The following is a 23312-nucleotide window of genomic DNA, read 5'->3' as shown; positions in this document are numbered from 1 at the left end:
TAACAATAACATGCTACTACTAATCCTTAAGAATCAGCTGCAAATAACAGAGCATTTTGTTACACTCTTTTAATTTAATATTAAGAATAATAATTGATATTAATCAGTTAATAATTATTTTATATTATAAAAAATGAAACCTCTCTATGGTGTTTAAAGGAACTGCCTTTCTTTCTCTTCATTGCTTGTTGCTTACTGTTTGTTTGTGGGTCTTCTTTGATCCAACTCATTCTCTCTCTTCTTTTATTGTTGCTTCAAGATTTTACATGTTCAGTGTGTATATATTGTATTTATTATATTTAATATATAATATGAGTTATATTTTGTTATATTAGTATATTTGGTTGATACTTTTTGGGCCAAGTTGAGTTTTGGAGAATTAATTCATGGGATGAATTTAATGGTGAAATATATGTTGTTGGTGTTGCAAGTTTATGCCATTGCTAGTTCTGCTGTTCTTCAAGGATTTTCAGGTAATACCCATGTAAAAAAGTTTGGATTTTTACCATGTTATATGCTAAATCTAGCCATTTTCTTGATAACCAACAACAACAGTATCCGATTCTGACATGGGCGGGTATGTGGGATGTAGCCACTATTTGCTTGCTTCTACCCATTTGGGAGGGAGTAATTTTTTTTTATAGCCCATTTGGGAAGTTTCTTTGGATCCTGTAGTTTCCTGATTTTTGATATTTGTGTTTGTGTTTGAGCTACATTATTGATAACTCTTGATTTTGGAAGTTGTTTTTGTTATTGTATTGTGATTACTAATAGTGGAAACATGCATATAGAGTGTTAAATGGGTCAATGTTATACGTATGTATTTTATGTTTTGATTTGGAGGTCAAAAACAAAAATTCACAAACTTGATCACCTTTTGAGAAATTTGAAACAGCAGACTGATAAAGATCTGGATGATTACTAATTTTTATAGTGCCTAAACAAAGTGTCATGTTTTAAAGTTTATTAATATTTAATAATTTATGCAGCTTAAAGATTATTGAATATTTTTCTTTCAGCTTCTACCAATCTTGAGCCTGCATCAGGACCCCTAGGGAATACACCTCTTGAACCCTCATCTCCAAAGACTCTTCCAAATGGTGCAGGTAAATTTGCCTTTTGAAGTCAAGTGTGATACTTTCAAATTCATAGTTTGACCAGAAGATGCTTTTTGAACCTTTTAGTAGTTTAGGCAATGGGGATCCAGAATTTCCATGCAGGGTATATCCATAACCAATTATATTCAGGGAATGCAGTATAATGTTGCGTAACAACTTTAGCGATGAATTAATCTAGTGGAATTTATTTCCAAAATGATGTTCTTCAGTTGTGACTCTCTATATAGAGTATATGTTGTTGATGTGTGGCATTTTGCCAATTTGCAGCACCGATTATGTCAACTCCAGAAAGGTCAGCACCAAGCCCACCAGTCATCCCGCCAACTGTCCCTGTATCGATGCCACCAATTCCTCTACCGGAGAAGGGACCTACCATTGAGCTTCCTCTCAGTCCGCAAACAGTCCCGGGTAGTTTACAAACTGATCGTAATCTCAAATATTCGGAGGTTGCAGTAGAAAAAGAAAATTAAATTATGATTTCATTAAACACATTTTGTCTTGAATGGCCTAATGCAGTACAAATAGCACCGACACCAAAAGAAGAGCCTCAAAGTCCACCACCTTCAAAAGAAGAGCCTCAAAATCCACCACCAGTGACTCAAGCAGCATCACCATCCTTGTCTCAAGTGCCACCATCCATGCCCCAATCACCGCCATCTATATTGCCTGGTGAACTTACTGTATATAATTATGAACCATTATTTAATCCAATCAAGTAATTACTTAAAATACTGATAACTTTACATATGATGTGCAGAGCCTGTTGCATCACCTCCAACCAATTTGCCAATGGCATCACCACCATCCTCCCCTACAGTGCCAGTACCAACTTTTAACTTACCACGTAATGATGCTGCCTTTTATTCTCTTTTTTCAAAAAATTTTTGTGTTTTAATATGTATGCCTTTTTTCTGCTTATGTAGTGCCTGCTGTACCGCCAAGCACATTACCAAGCGCACCACCTGTGCCATCAACCAATATGCCAATGGCACCACCACCAACATCTCCCATATTGCCCGTATCACCACCTAACTTGCCACGTAATGAAATATTTATTGCTTCTTGTTGCCTTTTATTACAAAATTTTCCATGTTTTAACATGGTTGCCTTTTTCTTTGCTTATGTAGTACCTGCTGACATACCACCAACCACTTTACCAAGTTCACCACCAATGCCACCAACCAATTTGCCAATGGCACCACCACCAACATCCCCAGTCTTGCCCTTATCACCCCCTAACTTGCCAGGTAATGAAATATCTATTGCCTTTTGTTTCATTTAGTCAAAAACTTACCCATGCTTTTTTACTACTTTTGATCAGTTAGTTTTTTTATGTTTTTTAAAATGTTTGCCATTTTCTTGTACATGCAGCTCCTGCTGAATTACCACCAAGCACATTACCAAGTTCACCACCTATGCCACCACTCAATTTGCCAATGCCACCACCACCAACATCCCCTGCATTGCCCGTACCACCTCCTAACTTGCCATGTAAAGAAATATATATATTTTTTACGAGTATTTCATCAACTGCAAATGTGTTTTCTGTTATAATTTGTTTTGTCATGTTATTGTTTCTTCAGTTCCTGTTGAATTACCACCAAGCACATTTCCAAGTTCACCACCTATGACCCCTGTACCTCCTTCCAACCTGTCAGGTGACTTTCACATCACTTTTATATGTCACTCTCTCTGTCTCGACATAATCGATAAATTTGAGGTGGTACTGTTGGCCCCTTTATCCGGGTTATGTTTAATCTTTAGTGGGTGGATTTGGGCTATAGCTAAAGGTTATTGCATAAAATGGGGCCTTTATCCGGAAGGTGCCCAAAATGTATTTTTATTGCATAAACAACCTGTCAAAATTGCTTTTTGCAACTGTTATATTATTCTTGATAATATACGAGTATTTTTTTTGTAATCATATTTAACACCTATTTTTCATTAAAAAAAACGTAAAGGAATCTGACAAGTGGTTTCGACTGACCTGAACTATTTTCACCTATTTAGTACATGTTTGTTCCATTACCCAAATTGTCCTACCCACCCTTTTTAGTTTTTTCCACCGCTAACATCAAAGTAACAGTTCATCTTTTGGGCATCCCTGCATAAAAACTGCCGGTTTCCTTTTGGCCTAGTTTCAGTTGCAAATGATCTCTTTGCCATTAGTTTTCATAGGTCCATTGTTGAGAGGTATTTTAGATATTTTAACTACCAGATATGTCGAGTCAAATTCTGCACTGAATCAAGGCTGGAGAGACCGAGAGAGTATATTAGGAATTTAGGGAAGACTTTGGCTAGCACAAGATGTGTCAAATTACTCGCGTAACCTTTTTTTTTAATCTGTTATTTTACAACTCTACGAATCAAGTCAACGTTGCAAATTGATTAGAAAATAACTTTCTATTACTTATATTGATATTTCCATAATATATGCTAAACAGCCCCTGTGGCATCACCTCCAAGCACATTACCAGCAAATCCACCTCCAAGTCCATCTACTTTGTCCGTCCCTCCGCCAAATTTGCCAGGTGGGTTTTCGCTTGCTTTACCATTATATTCTTTGTTCTTTTGATTTAAAACTTTTCTAAAATAAGGTGGTGTTTGGATGTGTGCTTTTAATGTGATCAAGTATCTTGAATCATTGCAACCAGTAAAGTTTGTAGTAAAGTGGTTGTAATAGTTACCTAAGATGGCACTGAGCGTGTGGCAAAGTTTGAATACTATACAAGGCAAATTGATACACTAGGGGCATGCATTTTCCTCTCAGACACTCTTCAGATTTGTATGGTCCATAAGATTCGCAATAGCAAATTGATTTTCCCCAATGTTTATTTTTTTTCTGATCAGTACTTGTGCCGTCACCCTCAAGCACATTTCCAAGAGATCCACCTCCGAGCCCCCCTACTGTGACTATGCCTCCACCACATTTACCAGGTAATGTAGAGTTTTTTGTATTCTTGTTCATTTCATCATTATTGAAGGAGGAGTTTCAACCCATTTACTTATGAATCAATCGTCTTGAGTTACATTTTCACCTCCAACGAGTCAAACTGGTTAAATTTACAGCCTTAGCTGAAGTGCTAAACTGGTTTGACGCGGTCGAAATGCTTAAACCACTTATATCACTTTATTGGATTATAATATAGATTTTATAGTTCTGTAAAAAACATTGAACTTTGATAAAATTAGAAAATGGACAAAAATTGCTGACAGGTTGGTCCAAACCGTCCCGATTGAACTCATTTAAGTACTGCATGTTTTGACCCATTACCTCACCATGTCGAAACATCTATTTCGAAATTCGTAATTATTATGTCATTTTTCTGTTTGCTGCAACTGTAATCAACATGATACATTTTATTATTTATTTATATTGTTTAATTTGCTATCACAGGGCCTGTTGCATCCCCCCCTCAGATATCCCAAAAAAACACACCGCCGCCCAACTCTACATTTGCGACACCGCCATCTGATCGACCAGGTAGCCTAAAGATTTGACCTATACAATATATCTATATTACTATAATATATTACTAGATAAAAAAATCTAAACCACCTATTTTTGGAAAGAGTTATAAAAAGGTTAGTTGCAAATTGACCAAAGTACACTTAATGAAACTCCTTTTGGAAAGAGTTAGATGCAAAATGACCATTCTACCCTTAATATCTCCACTACCCTTAATACCTACACCGCTCACCTATCCCTTATCTTTTAAAATATCTCCACTATCCACACACGCTAAACTGATTATTTTGACTTATTATCGAACAATGCTTTTATAACAATGCACCTTGGTTTTGCAGAACCTCATGTATCTCCTATTAGTCCTATATCAACACCTATTCCTCCTTCACCTAAAAATCAAACCAATGATATCGCTCCAAGTCAACGGTCTCAAGTGAAAGGTTTCTGTCTTTTCTTTTCTTTTTTCTTTTATTATTGGTAAATGTATGGAGTTTAATCTTAAGTTAATTATGGTACTAATTTATAGTCTGTCCTTCCTTTCATGTAGATCCAGTTGTCCATAAAGGTCCAAGCTCTAATGACCATGCCCCTCCACCATATTCAAGTTCTAAATCTCCGGCTATAATATCTCATACTCCGCCATCATTTCCACCATTATATCCTCCACCACCAGCAGGCCTGAAGAACAAGCCAGCCCACCATTACTCTCCACCACCATCTGGTCCAGTGAGTAAGCCAAGGCATCTTGCTTCACCACCAAGTCCAGGTATCCAAATACTCGGATACAAACTTAGGTGTTTTAATTTCGGTATGCTCTTCAATTACGAAAGATCATTTGTGTATGCACCAGTTTTGCATATTTTCAATTTCATTTCACATTACAAGAAGGGAAATCTGCAATATATAACGACATATTTACTTTATTTCTAATTTGGTTTGTGGATATTGAAAATCGTGACCCCAAAGTAATTTTAGAGGCTTCCTGCTTAAAATGACCCAAAATACACTTTGGTATGCACTAGAAAAAGTGGAATATGGCAGTTTAAACCAACAGTACGACACATTTTCTCATCCAAGTTATCTAAAGTAGTTGATTTCTAAAAGTACTCTAGTTTTAGTACACATTGCTAAAGTCTTTCTAATCAAATTAATTCGAGTGAAAGTCGATGTTATCGTTGTTCACTATAAAGGTTTCGTCTTTGATGTTAATAAGTCTTTTATGCACTCTGAGCTAGAGGGAAGGTTCTTATCTCCTATGCTATTGATTTATTGGCAGGAAAAGCACCTCGAATTGAAAACTCTGTTTCGCCTTCAGTCTCTCCACCTAGAACATCACCATCTATACAGACTATAGGTAAGGAAATCCTCATGTGCTTCTTTCCTTTTAATATATTTTTACAAATTTAAGTGATAGTTGGGACTTGTCTTTGTGTTGTTAGTTTCTTCCTAAAGCGTACTATTTATCATCTTTATATTTTAAGTGCCAGTTCTTCCGCCTAAAGTTTCTCCTACCCGTTCCTCACCAAGGTTTCCAAGGCCCCTTCAAGCATTACCACCTCCACCTCCAAATGAAGGTACATAAACTCGCCAAATTTTCTCATGAAGATTTATTTATTTATGCTTCATTGCTTATTGTTAGTCTTGTTAAACATGTGTGCGTATTCTGTTCTACTTGGGGGTTTATGACTTTATGTGGATGTGTGTTTTGATGACTATATGATACTGAATATCAGAAATTGAAAGTTGTGTACAAGATTTGTTGAAGCTATAATAATCATCTTTGAGATGTTCAAAATTTTGATCTGCTTCTTACCATCTATAGTTTCATATAGATTGCCAAAAACTAATTACACCAGGATAAAATAAATCTATTTTATTACGCCTTCTTTCAACCTAATTTGAGACTTATGTTATTTCACTTTTACCTCTGCCTTTCTGACAAATTTGTCTCTTCTGGTCATGCTATACATTAAGCTCTTAATTAATCAGAATTTTCCAAACAGGCAAACACTTTAAAACCGTCAGATTATGTGATAATTACAACTTCAAATAACAGAAGCATATCCAAACACTATCTACAAAATGCACATCCAAGAACCTCCTAAAATGGATTATCGCGGCTTGAAGTGGCTTAGTGAGGGCACATCCAAACGTTGTTTTAATCATGTGCTGATGTGCATATATATAAAGATTTACTTTTAGCAATGCCGACACTTAACTAATATTTAATATGCAGATTGTTTGTCCATGACATGCGTGGAGCCGTTGACCACAACTCCTCCTGGAACACCCTGCAAATGTGTTTTGCCTATGCAAGTTGAGCTTGGCCTTGGCGTCTCACTCTATACCTTTTTTCCTTTGGTATCAGAGCTGGCTACAGAAATGGCTACCGGGCTCTTCATGAGATCAAGTCAAGTTCGAATCATGGGGGCAAATGAAGACAACCAAGACTCTGAAAAAACGATTGTTATCATTGACCTAGTACCCCTCGGTGAAAAGTTTGACAACTATACCGCGTACATAACAGCTCAAAAACTATGGCAGAAGCAAGTGCCTATTAAGTCCTCTCTTTTTGGCGATTATGAAGTTTTGTACGTGAAATATCCAGGTACCTATACTAAGAGATGGCAATTCTCAATGTTTTGTTCTTTGGAACACTAAGGGTCTAGTAATATTAACCAGCAAAAACTTTTTGTCCATTTCTTTGAGAAAAATATAAATAAATAAGTATTTTTAATTACAATTACAATATAATCTAAATTTTTTAGTAAAATGACTTGGGAGATGCATGTATTACAATGTGACATTAGGCGGCTTGTGTCCATTCGACCCATTTGACATCTTCCCCCTTTTACTAAAGCTTATCTTTTACCCATTTGATATAAGACCCACCCCATATATAGGTAAAGTCAAGGCAAATTTCAGTTTTTTTGGAATTGAAACTTTTTGGTTGTTGATAGGTCTTCCTCCATCACCGCCTATGCCATCTTCTAGAAACGGTATGAATGGTGAACCGTATGGTCATGGCAACAATGGAAGGGACATAAAGCCTCTTGGTGTTGATGTGGGTAAGCAGAAGCATAGCAATAGGTTAAGTGGAGGTGTCATTTCGATAATAATTCTGTCAGCAGTTGTAGCAGTGATTCTAGTGTCTGTTGCTGTTTGGGTTCTGCTGGTTAAAAATAGGGACAGATCTCGGCCAGGACAGACCCCAACAACTACTTTACCTTCAGTCACCAAATCGTCAGGTAATCATGAATGTGACTTCTTGAGAGACTACAAATAGTAACCAACACAGATATGCACCAAGTATTGATCTCCAAAACTCAAAACTGGATACAGAATTTAATAGAGATGGGAAGATGGGTGTGTTGCTAATGGGTGCATATGGGTTCTGGTTGAAACTTCTAATTACAATGTGTGGGGGTCCGGTTGACGTGCTAACAATTTTCTCGGCGATTTTTTTTAACTACTAACTTTTTACATGCAATTACAAAAAGTTTAATGTTAAAACTGTTGATTAAAACTTTTACGAGGCTGTATATTTTGAAAAAAACTCTATGTAATTTTCACCATGTCAATGCATTTTCCCCATTTTGTAGCTAAATCATTATCTGACCCATTTGAGACGAACATAACCAAAATCGGCCAATTCATCAATAACTGGGTAAAAAATGAAATTGCCACTGCTAAATTTAGTTGTTTTTGCGTCAAAACCTCCAAAGGATCATAATTTATTTCTGGTCCGATTTGTTAAAGGTGTCATGTATTCATGTTACCTATAACTGGAAATGACTGACAAGTGTAGTGTTTTATTTGTGGTTAATAATGACACATGTTGCTTCACATAGAGACATTAGGAAGTGTGGTGTCTTTTTTTGCATCTAATAAGTTATAACATTTAGTTGCTGGATAGTTTAGTAACATAGTCCCACAAACACATTTAAAATAGAATTAGGCATAATGTATGCTTCATTTTCTGCGATTAACCCTTAAGAATTTGTAGTATATTCGATTTAAAAATTTATTTCATATGGTTACAAGTATGTAGTTTTTCGTGGTTAAAGAATGTGTATTATGGCAGGGATTGGTGGATCAATGACCGGAAGTGGGCCCGAGTCGGCTTCATTATCATTCCGCTCTACTATAGCTTACAATGGATCCGCGAAGACATTTAGTTTAAGTGATATGGAGAAGGCGACGGATAACTTCAACGAGTTGGGGGTTCTTGGTGAAGGTGGATTTGGGCGTGTTTATGGTGGTTTACTTGAAGATGGGACAAAAGTTGCCGTCAAAGTACTTAAACGCGACGATCAACAAGGGGGTCGGGAATTCTTGGCTGAAGTTGAGATGCTTAGCCGCCTACACCATAGAAACCTGGTCCGGTTGCTTGGTATATGCACAGAGGAAAGAAACCGGTGCTTGGTTTATGAGCTCATTCCAAATGGAAGCGTTGAATCTCATCTTCATGGTATGTGCTAGAATGTGTTTTAAACTAGCAATGAATTCCTTTTATACCGAAGAATAGTTTGTTCGACCTTCCTTTTTTGTTGGTTTTTTGTTTTGTTTTTTTTTCCGTACTATATCCTTCATAGAGGTGGCAAAGTGAACCCATTTACTCATGAATGGGTCAATTCAAGTTATGTCATATCGCTTGGAAGAAAATGCACCAAACGGTCCGAAAGATGCCCAAAGTGTATCTATAATGCTTGAACTACATCATTCTATTCAGAAAGTTAGATAAATACTGATATAATATAATTTTGTGATCATAATTGACAGGCTCACTGAATTACAAGAGTCAAATTTATATTGGATAATATGTGTTTTAGAGTCAAACCCAGTTCAACCTGTTTGCTCCATATGAAAATTACCCGTTTTAACCGTTAAACCAGTGGCTCTTAGTGCGGCCTCTAACTTTTGTTTATAAAGAAGGTTTATGTTTGCATGGAAACTTGGTTGCTCAGGGATAGACAAGGAGATTGCACCACTGGATTGGGGGGCTCGCTTGAAGATAGCTTTGGGTGCGGCTCGTGGGCTAGCTTACTTGCATGAAGATTCAAGCCCAAGAGTCATCCATAGAGACTTCAAGTCCAGCAACATTCTTTTGGAACATGACTTCACTCCCAAAGTTTCTGATTTTGGTTTGGCTCGATCTGCTTTAGATGAAGAAAACCAACACATCTCGACACGTGTCATGGGTACTTTCGGGTACAATTGTCTTCCTTCAAACCTTGTGCTTTACGAAATGATAGATTTGGGTTCTGTTTTATGTCATTGAAGAATAATTTAAAAGGATTTGGTCGAAAGTCGCCTAATGCATACTTTTTTATCAATAAAACTTGCTTAATTTTATCAAAAAAACTAGGATTGTTATTGTTTTCTGAACTCATATTTGGTATGCTAATTATTAACAAAAGTATAGATTTTTGGACAATAAGTGTTTCAGGTCTGCCATACCCATGCCAAAGATTTCATGTTTGATCCGATACCTAACCGGCCCTATCCAATTTTATTTTTTAATAGAATCTGTTTCGGCTTTGTATGTTTGTTTATTTTCTTGATCTTTTTGTCATGTGAAATCAGATACGTGGCTCCTGAGTATGCAATGACCGGCCATCTTCTTGTGAAGAGTGATGTTTATAGTTATGGAGTGGTACTCCTTGAGCTTCTATCAGGAAGGAAACCTGTTGACATGTCGATGCCACCCGGCCAAGAAAACTTAGTGGCATGGGCCCGGCCCCTCCTGCCAACACCAGAAGGTTTAAACTTGCTTATTGATCCATCACTGAGCCCCGAAGTTCCATTTGACAGTATAGCTAAAGTAGCAGCAATAGCTTCAATGTGTGTGCAGCCCGAGGTGTCACACAGACCTTTCATGGGTGAGGTCGTTCAGGCATTGAAATTGGTATGCAATGAGTGTGAAGAAACACGAGATTTGGGCTCAAGAACCTGTAGCCAAGAGGATCTAGCATCCATGGACTTTGATCCTCGGGACAGTACAAACTCAGGCCCACCCCCAGGTGCATCCCGATCCACTTATCCAACATACGAGTCTCCGTTAGATGTGGAAAGTGGCTTCCCGGGTCATGGGCTAGATGTAGATTCGTTTAGGCTTACTTCTAGTTCGGGTCCTTTGAGGCCAAGGAGAAGTTTGCAGATATGGGAAAGGATGAAAAGGTTTTCAAGTGGTAGCATGAGTGATTACGGAGAAGTACTGAGGTTACTGGCACGATCACGTTGACTTTTTTTTAGTTCATTTTTGTTTCCTTTGACAATGCTCGTCTCACTGACTCACTCCTGTCAACAAAATTAAAACGTTGGCAAATTGAAATTGCTGCATGAAATGTACAGAAAAAATGTTGCATTTGTTTTGGGAATGTATTTCCCAGGTATAGTTGTAAATACACAAAGCAGCATTTAAAGAGGTTGGAGATGTTTTTGAAGTAATACTAGCATCATGTGTGTACATGTTCTTTCCGCATTTTCTGGTTCACCATCATATAAATGACTCCAATGAGAATAAACAAAATTCTAGGAGTAGCCATAAATTTATCTTGATATATTATTATCTAAAATAACAAAAAAAATTTTTTTTCCCAGGTCAGAAAAAAAATTCTAAAATGAAATCTAACAGATACAATCTCGTACTCTACGAGATATTGAGCAAGTAAGATGTGGACTTTTGTTTATCTTCACTTAAAAGGTGCAGAGGTTGATACCAAAAGATCTCTCGCCATTTTGGAATTTGGAAGGAATGGTGATTAAACCTCTATTTTCAAAAACAAAAGTTTCTAAAATAACACTTGAATCTTAGAAATTCTGTTGAAACGATATACTTTCAATTGCATTTAAAACACATTAGAGGCTGTTTGAACACAACTTTTAAATGATCCCGAAATGTCAATATGATGATGTGATTATATTCTGTTGAAAAATATTAAATGTATGGACAGGAAAAAAACAAAAATGTAAACATGTTATTTTAAGAAAATAGGTTCAGGACAAATTAATTAAGATATTTTGAAAGTACATTATTACAATACATTATTCTTTTTATATACTTAAAAATATGGTCATAGTAACATCTACTTATGAGTTATGCATGGATAATGTTTTCATACTGATTCATTAAAAAGCATTTTCATGTCAACATTCTTTCTAATATTTACATGCTAAATCAAGGTTTTCGTAACCACCACTAAGGTGACCATAATGTTTTTTCCTTGGAAGAGTTCTTAGATTTCAAACCGCCCAAAGTGAACATCTTGGGGTGGCCGGAACGGTTACGGGAATAGCCCGATGAGGCCGTATATATTTATATTCGTAAGCTTAAACGGATGGTATCGTTGATGTTAGATGGACACTTATCGGTAGGTGGTGGTGTTACTATTTTTTGAAAGGGAATTGAAGCTGATTTTTGGCTGGTTAAATTGTTTGCATATATAATATAAGTAATGAGGGGGCTTGTTTTTTTTTAGTCATTAAGTGCTGAGTGTATTAAATGGTTGAATACATAAAGAATGTTTGTCTGTATTAAGTAAAATATATGTAATTGACGGTTATTTTTGTTTATTTATTAAGTCAAAAAGGAAACATCAAATTTAACTTAATGATTAAGTTATTAACTATTAAGTTTATTAAGTAAAAAAAAAATAGAGTCATAAAACCTTTCATATGTTAATATTTTAATTTATATAAAACATATAGACCAAATCATTTATTCATTATACATTAAATAAATAAAAAATTAATGTGGAGAGTAATATACTTAAGTTTTGATAGAGGCGCACATTCACTTTCCTCATATATTACTCTATTAGTCGTATCTATAGTTCGAAGATGGTCCAGATTTCCTGTGATTGAGTATGTGAGCTAGGTTTAATCGTGGTGATTTAAACAAACTTTTGGGTCTCGTTACTCGAATGTAACCTAACATGCCTATATGCCTGGAGAGTACACCGTATTTTCGAACGGCATAGCAGAGAGTACACCGTATGTTTCACTTTCACATCATGATTCATGATTACACATCTTTAATACTAGAGTAGTAGAGTACTAGTATTAACATTGGGCCGGACCATAGGCCCATGTGTTAGAAGACAGGAATGTGATACCAGGTCAGGTTCTTTTTCTTCTTCCCTTTTATATATATATATAATATCCATCAAGTTGTTTAATTTGATAATTTCATCTTTGTATATGTCAAGTCAAGAAGATGAAAATTAATACAAAGATAATTATTCTAATTAATAAAATTCATAACTCACTGATCAGCAAATAATTACATTAATCCTGCACTTCTAAACAATTAATCCCAAGGATATAACTAAAAGAAACTTGTTACGCTAAAATAAGTCAAATTCACACTATAAAAGAACAATACATATACAAACTAATATCTCAAACCATCTTTGATGGTAATGACTATAAACCGGACCAAAGCTGTATATTTTATAATTTTAAGCTACACTTAGAGAGAAATTACCATCAAATTTGTTCCCTCACTATTTTTCACCAGAAATGGATGAAACCATGAAAACTAGTCCAACTTTTCGAACTTCGCTTCTTTTGGCTCAAACCCCTCAAGTATAAGTACTAACCCAATAACGTAACCAAAACTGAAGTAATTTTCTGACAAGAACATCAAGTCATTTTATTTTGAATTTGTCTATGGACATGTACTAAGAACTCGACATATGACAAACCACTAGGAGACTTGTCTTCCACCATATACGAGAAGAATGTCATTCCTGAAATAAAAATTAATATTAGTTAGAATTTAAATTGCAACATTTAACTTTATTGTAATGTCTCCAAGTTATCTATAGAATGACTTGCAAAAATTTTCTTTTTTAAGTATTTACCTAGTAATATGATTTTTACAGAGATATGTTGCACTTACCAGTTACCAACAATTTACGCAAGATTGACCAGGTATGTTATTTATTTTACATTTTTCTCACTCTTCATTATCACACCCCACATGGGTGGCAGATGTGTTTGTAAGTCCAGTCTTTCTCATTTTTACAAGGATATATCATTTCTTTGCCTATATATGGATTGCGGGGTCACACGATTTTCTTTATCTAATCTATACTCCCTATTAAAAATTATCCACCCATGTTGAATGTTTACAAAATTTGGGACATGTGATTTTACGTTTTTGCCCTTCCTCACCCCTTTAGTCTTCCCTCTCCCAATAAATAAAAATACCCTTCATCAAAAGCAGACACATTAAGTCATTACACATTAATATCTGTCTTCTCTATACCCTAAAATACACACAACACATTCATATGGAGTCGGCAATTATGACGGTACAACGTCTATTCATATGGATCCTGATGAAGCAAAAGTCGTAATTAACGAGATCCGAAGATTTAAAGATCAAGAGGAGGTCGTAATTAACGATATTAAAAGACTTTAAGATTACAACAATCGAAACTCTTTCAATGATATCCGCTGCAACGCGCGGGTATCATGCTCGTACTTATTAAAGGGCATATTGCATATTTACAAATAATGGAATCAATTATCGAGATTTTTATACACAGGGAGAACTACAACTCTACAAGAATAGTGAAACTGACCTGATGGGTCTCCTTTCTTGCATAATTTTAACCTGCAAGAAACATAATGAACTTTTCTATTAGATCCAATAATTAATTACAACGGAACCTGAATGATAAGTTCATATACGATAAACATCACATACCGTAGGTAGTTACATCTTTTGCTTCGTATCTCATTTACAACTTCATTTAGTTTCTTGGACAACGGGTTATCATATTGCTGCAATACAAACTGGATGGAAAAGTACAAGTTATACATAGAGGACACATGTGTAACCTTGTTTACAGTCTTCAGTCTTTCCGCAAAAATAATTAGTCCACTTTACAGTACTTATTTGTCTTACTTACTATGAATAAGTCCATCAGTCGATTTGGGTTATGTTTATCTTTAAAGGGCTCAAATAAAAAACTTCGCTAAAAAAGATAACGAATAAAATAGGCTGAAAGTTGGTTGACGTGTAGACCTAATGCATGCAAGTTCCTTAAACATGTTGAAAAATAAAAAATCAAATATACCTGACTAGGGATTTCAGCAACAGATGAGATGCCAAACAGTTTTTGTGTTATATCAGGATCTACAGAGTTTCCAATATAAATTAAACAATCTTCGCCGTTTTCAAGAAGATAGATTCCATCTTCGTTCACGTGTTCACCAGAGAGGGGTATAGGAGGAGGAATAATAGATCCTTCTGCTTCCTGTAGCTTCAGAATAAACGGACCAAATCTTGTGTAAGATATAGGCATAAAAGATTAAAATACTGAGTGAAACTTAAATTGTAGTATACCTTCGGGTCAAGATCATGAACACTTATCATCCTGGGATACACAAGTGGGACTGCCAACTGCACAGAGATTGGGGTCACATAACTGATCCAATATGATCGCTCATCTATACGCCCATCGGTTCTCAGTCCAATACTTTTAATCAAAGCTGAAATTGATAAACAAATGAGGTTAAGTACCTATCAATATCATACAATACCTTGCGCTTCGATAAGTAGTTTGCTGGTCAATAACTTCCATCCTTAAACAACTGAAAAGAAAATGGTAACTCATGATTCAATTTGATTTGTTTGATGAAAAAAACATACCAAGAGTGTATAAAGGCAACAATTTGAGTGCCTCTGGAAGAATAAGCTGTCCAGATGATGACACAGTTGCACAAAACTTTCGATAAGAATGAAGAATGTTAATGCAAAGTTCTGTCACACGATCCCTCACTTGCATCAATGGAGATGTAGGAATTTCATTGGCCGCTGCAACTTACAGAAGACAGATGAGCCTTTAGAGTAAATAATACCAATATATACATATAGGAACGTTTAGTCAAGTAAAAGTGACATTTCGGAACGTTAAGATGTGCATTTTGAAAGCGATTATGTGATATTGAAATATCAAATAATCAGGTATAATAAACTGTATAGAAGGTAGTGTTTGGATGTGTTTCTGTTGTTTGAAGTTTGTAGTAATTACATATCACAAGTTGAGTTTTTGACATGTTCTATCTTCTGAGAAAAAGAGTAAGTGAGAGAAGTATTGTAAAATCAGAATAATATTTCTCAAATTTGTTTTATCTACATACAAATACTTTTGTTGCATTCAGAATGAAACTGATTACTAAACCCCTATATAATCACTCTAATGTGACTAATTCGATTTCCAGGTGGAGCAACCAGATAATCAGTTTCAAAATGCAAATACAAGTCCAAAGCAAATACCCTCAAGAAGAGAAACCAATCAAATTACCTTGTTTCAAGAGACATGAAAATTGGGTATCTAAATCAGGTGACTGGAAAAGATTGCTCAGCATGGTTGTGCATGGTACTGACAAAGTAGAGACACGTATTCTTCTTTGCCCATATACTGTAGTATAAAGAAGAGCACACTGGAAAGAACAGTCTGTGCCATCAGGTAATTTATCATCATGTTTTAGAGTTACCATTATTGATTTGTCACAATCAACCTGTAAAATATCAGTTTTAATTAAACAAAGAATAAGCTTATAGGTTAAGAGCTACAGTCTAATAAATTTAACAGGAATATAGAGTCGAGTTTAGTATGAACCGCGGGTAGATCAACATCTGTGGGAATGCGTTTACAGAAGTTTCCAGAGTATTCTTGTACTTGAAGACCCTATTGAATCGACAAGAAGATGCAAAAGAATGAGGTTGATACAACTTTTTGAGATTTACAGAGGTGGCAATTTCGACCTATTTACTTGTGAATGGATCAATCAGGTAATATTATATTTCTAATTAGAGTGTACTTGTACATAAAAATCCCTAAACTATTTTATAAATATTCTATTACTTTTTAAAACTATGTATTATGTAATTATACACTTTAATTTCTTATAAGCAATTCAAAGAAAACGTGTTAATGGTAAATCCACACAATGAAGTACCAATATGACCCGAACACATCAGGCCCATCCATTTTGCTAACTGTGTTCATTGGTTCCATTTTCAATTATGCCAGTTCGGGTTCCTCAGTTTGAGATTGTTGCAGAACCAAACCAAAACAGACCAAAATGGATTCAAAAGTGACAATTTGAATGGCAACAAGGTTATTCGGTTTGACATCCTTCTAAACAGCAAACCAATAACAATTTTGGATTATTCACAAAACAGATATTGAACACCCCTAGAGTATAGCATGAAAGTCTAAACAAGGCAAATTTAAATGCAAGGACAGTTTGAGAAACCGTAACACTATACACACACCTGGCTGCACCTAACACGCAGCACTGCTTCAAAACCTTGTGGCCTTGTGACATTCCATCGAAGATCATTGTAGAGTTTTGCAGGGTCCGAAAGTGCAGAGAAGGGGTGATAATAGTACACCTGGAAAAAAGGGAGAAAACATAAAGATCAAGAAACCAATCCTACTGTTTCCCAAAAGTGTCAAAATAAACCCAGATACACTTATAATAAGTTAATAATAACTACCTGTCCTCCTGTCGTCTTGGGGATTACAGAGATTGAAGCAATGTCGATGTAGCTTTGGGTAGTAATAAATACATCAACAGAGACCTGAAAGTATCAATATTGATGTTATGTATGTAATTTGAACACAATGACATTATAATGATTTAATTCGACCTAGCAGGCAGTGAAGTGTTTACGAAAGTTGGAAATTATAAAGAGTTTTACCTGGTACTCCGCAAATTCAGTAGCCAAGTCCTTCATATTCTTGTCTGCTGGTTGAAGTAATTTATGAGGTTCCTGCCAGATAAGAGCAAAAACGAAGCATTTGGAAACGAATCTCAATTTTCAACAACTTTACTAGGTTTGACCTTTAAAAGGTTATATCGAATTTTCATATAGAGAAATTTAGTGTTTAACATGTGGATCCCCTTTATATGATCTTAACAAGTCATTTGTTAATATAATACCTTCTCTCCGGCAGAGATGTTAGTTCTTCCTTCAGCCTCTCTAGCCGAAAGAGCCGCAATACCAACAGAAGGCAAGACTGAAACAATATAGAATGGTCAGATGTTAGTTCTTCCTTCAGCCTCATGATACTATGTTTCTTCCAAAATTTTCGAATATGTAGATATATTAAGAACACTAATTAACTTGCCTGATTGAAATACCAAAAGTTTGCCTCCAGTACTCTTCATTGCCAGAAAAGCAGCCTGATTGATACAAAAGCAATTAAAAAAAGTCACATGAACTGCTAAAGCATACCATTAAACCGAACTGCTATGGAAACAAACCCAATGATTTTACACGAGTAAGAAGAGTCTAGTAGCAAGATGGGCAGGTTGGGTAACAGCTCGAAACGGGTTTTGGGGTAAAAAAGGGTCAACTTTAATCATCTTGTCAATTGTTAAAAAATATCTATAGACAACTAATGCGTTAATTATGATTACAAAAACAATATTATTGATATAATAATAATAATGATACTCTGAATGTTTAACAAAAATGGTTTACGCAGTGATATGCAATTAATATAGAATTTAGGCAAAATTTAACCCGTTGCAGACATTCAGTCGTATGACCCATTCTCATTTTCAAATTTCTGTTAATATTTTTATTCTAACCCATTAGATACATTAGACAGATCCAAAATGACTCAACAATAGGTAAATGGGTTAAAACTGTCGCTTTTATTATCAACCAAACATAAAATTTAGTACCTTCATCCCTGCACCGAAAGCTGAATCGGCTGTTTTATTATTCTGGAACATAGTTGGGATGCTTTCAAGCAACAAATCTAGATGTTGACGACACTGCAATGTCACGATGATGTTACCAATAATTACGATAACCTAAAATATGTGATAATTTATCACAATCTGGAAAGAAGGGGACTCCATAACGGTTAGAACATCTTGCATGATGATTACCTCGGAAAGTTGAACAATGACATCAGTTTGGAGAGGAGTGTAAACATCTTTAACATCGGGAACTATGAGCATCAACGGCTACAGAAACAGAATGTACAAGGTTGAACACAAACAGGAACATGTTTTTGGAACTCTTTAAGAGTTAAATCATAAAATTTAACTGCCATCGTAGTCACCTGTTGTAATGCACGCTTCAGATTGTAAAAATGGATGGTTGAGTCAAATGTAGCAATTCCCACCATTGTTCGAGGGCCCTCCTGCAATGGAGTTATTGAGAAAATAGAAAATAGACGATTAATTTCATATGAACTTTGGAACTCTTGTCATAAATCAAGATCTTAACAAGGTCCAACTTTTATGGGGACCCATTTACCACATTAGAGGTGGCATTGTTTATTCATTTACTCAAGAACTAACCTTGTACGCATGCATTGCAGTGCCGGTAGCCGATATAGAGAAATAAGAGAGGTTTGGTTTGTTTATGTCTATGTGTAATTGTGTGTTTGCTTCAAGAAACGATCCAAGGCATGGGATTCACGCCCTAATTCTCATTGTTTTGAAATATGGATGGCGGACAAGATAAATGTTTTATAACTAGTATAGAAAAGGTCCAGTTGGGTTGTGTTTAGGTATCATAATTAACATATCAAGTAATTACTCTTTACAAACCTGGAAGTGTCTTGACCAGTAACCCAACCCACTCATCCTACTACCACATCAAGCACAGTTAACATAAACTTACTGGAAGATCGGCAATAACCCGGCTGATAGCATTACAAGCTCCTGCGGTTGCACCAGTTTGCAAGGCGTTCATTGATACATCAATGAGAAAAAAGAATACAGCAAGCATTGGCTCACGTACCTGGAAAATAATATAACACAGCAATGTAGAGTAATAATAAGCTGGTGGTACAACAATGGAGAATAGTAAATCGAAAGTTATATTCACACGAACCAAAAATTCCCCTGTTGCAACAAATTCAACTGTTCCTCTACATAACTCGGGCCGTTCATGAACATCTCTGCGCTTGCCATCTGGACCTAGATTGCACTGATAGTCATGTGGAGTTTCATCCGTGAACCCTGAAAAACAGTATACTGTAAGCAACAAGGACAACCAATATGTTCAAAACCAAAGTGGCAACATGATCTGGTCAGACAGGTTGCATAACAGGTCGTTTATCTACATTGAGATATTTTTTATAGGCTAAAAACTTGTATCATTCTGTATTTTTAGGCCAAAAATTACCTGGGTTTTATGTTATGTATATAGTGAGATTTCCTATATGACACTTTTTCCAAAAACCTCTAAGTTTATCAGTAAGTAAATATCTGTAAGTTCCTTAATACCATTATAATTCTAAGAATGAGATGTTATCCAAAAATCCGCTTTTCAAATATCAAACGACTCGAAAGGATAACATACTGATAGAAAAGTTAGTATCGAAAGCAAAATTTAACTATAGCATATATATATATATATATATATATATATATATATATATATTTCTAGTTAATTGTTGAGAAAAGGGTAGAAAATAATTGATGTCAGTACTCACCACAGAAGTTACAAATAAAATGTTTTCCCTGATCAACAAACTTCATGAACGGATTGATGTAGCCTTTGCAACGTTTACAACGAACAGGGCCACCTTCCCCAAAATCCACTATCTGAATAGGCTCTTCCGATGGATGAGGAAGTGCCAATGGCTGGACTAATAGAGCCAATTGCATGCCAGACGTGTTCAAAAGATCAGAAGTGCAAGGAATCTGAAGGAAAAACAGAGCAATCCAACTTTTAGTTAAGCAACAACATTTCACAAAAAACTATACTCATATAAGGAGCTTGTATTACCATATTGATGGTGCTCCTCATGTACCGAGGACTGCAGTTTCCAGTATCCCTCACTATATATTCGCTTGTAGCAGGCTTCAATATAGAACATATAAACAGATATAAGATAGGTGGAAATACTATAACAGATGTTAAAAAGGATACTCGTATAAGAGAACACAGAATTACTGACAGTACAAACTAGAGAGCCAAAATAAATGGATCGAGTAACGGGTCAAACTATTTTTTTTAAATTTATTTTGGTAAAGTCAGGTTTGAGTGGCCTAGAGACTATCTGTCGAAAAAAAATATATATTATTGAATAACTAGTGTGTAAAATATCATCATGAGAAAAAAAATTATTTCAGCTATAAATTAATCTTCTTAATGAAAGTGTTTAGGAAGTTTTCTAAATCAAATGAACACTTTGGGCAACGTCCAAGCCATTAGACTTGTGACCCATAAGTATTTCCATTTAAGCTAGTCACTTGCTTGTTTGGCCCATTAGAGATATAGCAGACCTGAAAACCCATTCAAAAGTGAGTTGGTCATTATCGCCACCATTAGTACAAACACACCGAGGAAACTATGAATAAAAACCAATAAAGAAAAGTTCAGTCAGATACCGGTGGAGCATTGGCTTGGTTATCCTGACGAGTTTCATGCTGAAGAACTGAGGAACTTGGAACGGGACGTGGAATTTGGTTAGGATCAATCTTTGATGGTCCTGAAGCTGCGTTCCCGCCAGGACCCATGGCAGGTGATATTGTAGCCATAGATTGTTGATTAGAAAGAGGTGCTTGCATTTGCCGCGGTTGAGGCCCAAAAAGAGACCTTGATGGCTGAGGTAAACCTTGCCCATGAGCTGAAAATGGTGGTAATCCTGTAGGTGGTCGCATGCCACCTGGTGCTGAAAAGGCAGGTGAAGCTACTTGTGGTGGCCCTCTTTGTAGATTGTCAGAAGGACCTCCAAGAAACGACGACATGGTTTGTGTAGGAGGTGGTGGTCCAGTTGACGGTCTTGGTCCAACAACGGTTGAAGTATATTGAGGGCCACCTAGCACGCCACGTGGTGGTCCAAAATTCGGTGGCCCGTTACTCAACAGACCATCACGTAGTGATGGTGCACCGGGTGTAAAAGGAGTTGAAGCAACCGGGCCAGAACCAGGACGAGTACCAGGAGGACCCATAGGTGGACCTGACGAAGAAACAGGTGAAGGTCCCGGTGGCATAGGGCTCGAAGCAGGAGGTGTATTACCGCCAGGAGGCCCTCCACGGTTGGCCGCCATAAAAGGAGGCAATGCACCATGTGGAGGTCCACTAGACGAAGGCACTACAGCTCTAGGAACAACACCTGGCGGTGGAGGCCCCGGACGATTAGGCCCAGTAAACGGCGAAGAAAAAGGTTGTGATTGTGGTAGTTGCCCAAAAAGGGAAGGTGGGCCTCTAGGTCCATTAGCAATGTTGGGTGGCTGATTCTGGCGATTAATTTGCAAATTCTGCATATTATCGGATATGGAATTCGGGTTATAATTGGGTGGGAGATTGCCTGGTCTAGGTCCACCGGAAGTAGCCATTCAAACAATTAATCCCTATAAAACACTGTATGTAGAATGTATCGTAATCAAAATTCACACAACAAAAACATAGAAAAAGATTCAACTTTTACATATCAAGATTACATAATAACAAAAACCCATGATCACAAATTCATTATAATGTCAGTTAATCATCACTTTGTTAAAATTTTTGAACACAAACTATAAAAGATCGTTAAATATTAGATGAAAATAAGTGACAAAAAAGAAAGAAATTTAAAGAAGAAAACTGATAGATATAAACCTGGAGTTGAATTTGCAGTCAGTGAAGTGGGAAAAACGCCTAAAATCAAAACAGTTGATCGAACAACAGAGAAAAGCCGATATATAAGGAGAAAACATAAGTTAATGATATTAATGTGTCATTGCTTAGTTGGCTTTGTTGTATTGGGTGAAAAGTATCTAACATGTATTCTCGAGTTTTTATTAAAAAAAAAAAAAAAGAAGATTAGATAGGGGAAGGAAGGATAGAAAATTACATAAAAAAAGGCATTCTCGAGTTGAAAGAAAAGAAAAGAAAGTTGATAGTTAAATGTATTCTTGAGTTAGAAAGGAAGGAAAAGATTGGATAAAAAGATACAATTTTACATTTATAACTTTGTAGTAGTTAAAACCTTCATATAAGTTTGAGGGGTATTATAATAATTTGACCACTTTTCCTTCTAAATCTTGCCAAAAGTGACAAGAAAGTTTTGGGATCAAAACATCCTATTTTTCCTTTTCTTTCCCTACCCTTTCTTTTAAAACAAAAACTCAAGAATACAAAAACTAAAAGTTTTTTATCCTTTCTTTTCTTATCTCTTCAAAATAAAACTCAAGAATGCACTCTTAATGTGTAATTGCTTAGTTGGGTTTATGGTAAAACTGTTTTACCATGTGTCTCAAAATTTAATTTTATATATTTAAAATTTAATAAAAGGAAAAACTATACACGATATAGCGTTTTCTTTAACCCTTAAAGATCGGTAATTAAGAGTGTGTACGGTTCGGTTTGGGTCGGTTTTTGACTAAAACCGAAATCGAACCGTTATAATTTGGTTTTTAAAAATTAAAACCATTGGTTTTCGGTTTCGGTTTTTTCGGTTTGAGTTTATTCGGTTTTGTTTTTCGGTTTTAGTCGGTTTTTAACCACTTGTGGTTTGGGTCAAATTTAGCTTGAAAATTTTATAAGTTTATGCCCTTAATTACACCATAATTAATTTCAACAAGTTTTCAAAACAATATTAGCAGCAATAACACTACAACAAATACATAAAAGTAAGTTGTACAAACTTCAAACGAAATTTATATATAACTATTTATATCTTTTACGCGTTGTTTAATTATACATTTATTAAAGCAAATTAATTTTGTTGTGTATTTTC

General features: G+C 35.7%; 2 protein-coding genes across 6 annotated transcripts; one reads left to right on the top strand and one right to left on the bottom strand.

Annotated features, from left to right (window-relative positions):
• Positions 1–264: 264 nt before the first annotated feature.
• Positions 265–11037, top strand: LOC122595101 (receptor-like serine/threonine-protein kinase ALE2). 4 transcript variants are annotated; one of them, XM_043767411.1, is made up of 21 exons: positions 265–473; positions 1020–1106; positions 1386–1526; positions 1635–1787; positions 1876–1962; positions 2042–2158; positions 2246–2365; positions 2490–2609; positions 2702–2776; positions 3563–3649; positions 3969–4055; positions 4516–4602; positions 4926–5027; positions 5135–5353; positions 5864–5941; positions 6069–6161; positions 6824–7195; positions 7548–7835; positions 8672–9058; positions 9555–9798; positions 10174–11037. In XM_043767411.1, the coding sequence occupies exons 1-21, from the start codon at positions 392–394 to the stop codon at positions 10829–10831; spliced, it is 3684 nt and encodes a 1227-aa protein (XP_043623346.1). In that variant the 5' UTR covers positions 265–391; the 3' UTR covers positions 10832–11037. The 4 variants fall into 4 exon arrangements, with proteins under 4 accessions (XP_043623346.1, XP_043623347.1, XP_043623348.1 ...); XM_043767412.1 differs by having other exon boundaries at positions 266–473; positions 6075–6161; XM_043767413.1 differs by lacking the exon at positions 3563–3649 and having other exon boundaries at positions 266–473.
• A 1820-nt stretch (positions 11038–12857) lies between these two features.
• On the bottom strand, positions 12858–22273 carry LOC122596062 (protein transport protein Sec24-like At4g32640). Of its 2 annotated transcripts, none has more exons than XM_043768571.1 (22): positions 22193–22273; positions 20977–21952; positions 20372–20446; positions 20076–20286; positions 19472–19599; positions 19259–19378; positions 18693–18773; positions 18517–18594; positions 18307–18399; positions 17745–17799; positions 17557–17633; positions 17315–17386; positions 17111–17194; positions 16886–17005; positions 16227–16295; positions 15909–16125; positions 15254–15418; positions 14948–15093; positions 14679–14858; positions 14306–14394; positions 14181–14212; positions 12858–13340 (listed from the first exon to the last, which is right to left on the bottom strand). In XM_043768571.1, the coding sequence occupies exons 2-22, from the start codon at positions 21925–21927 to the stop codon at positions 13234–13236; spliced, it is 3150 nt and encodes a 1049-aa protein (XP_043624506.1). In that variant the 5' UTR covers positions 21928–21952; positions 22193–22273; the 3' UTR covers positions 12858–13233. The 2 variants fall into 2 exon arrangements, with proteins under 2 accessions (XP_043624506.1, XP_043624505.1); XM_043768570.1 differs by having other exon boundaries at positions 14679–14864; positions 22193–22271.
• Positions 22274–23312: the final 1039 nt, after the last annotated feature.

This window comes from Erigeron canadensis, chromosome 4 (genome assembly GCF_010389155.1).
Source record: "Erigeron canadensis isolate Cc75 chromosome 4, C_canadensis_v1, whole genome shotgun sequence".
NCBI lineage: Eukaryota > Viridiplantae > Streptophyta > Magnoliopsida > Asterales > Asteraceae > Erigeron > Erigeron canadensis.
The sequence above is the reverse complement of the archived record's forward strand: the minus strand, read 5'-3'. Positions and strand labels throughout refer to the sequence as shown.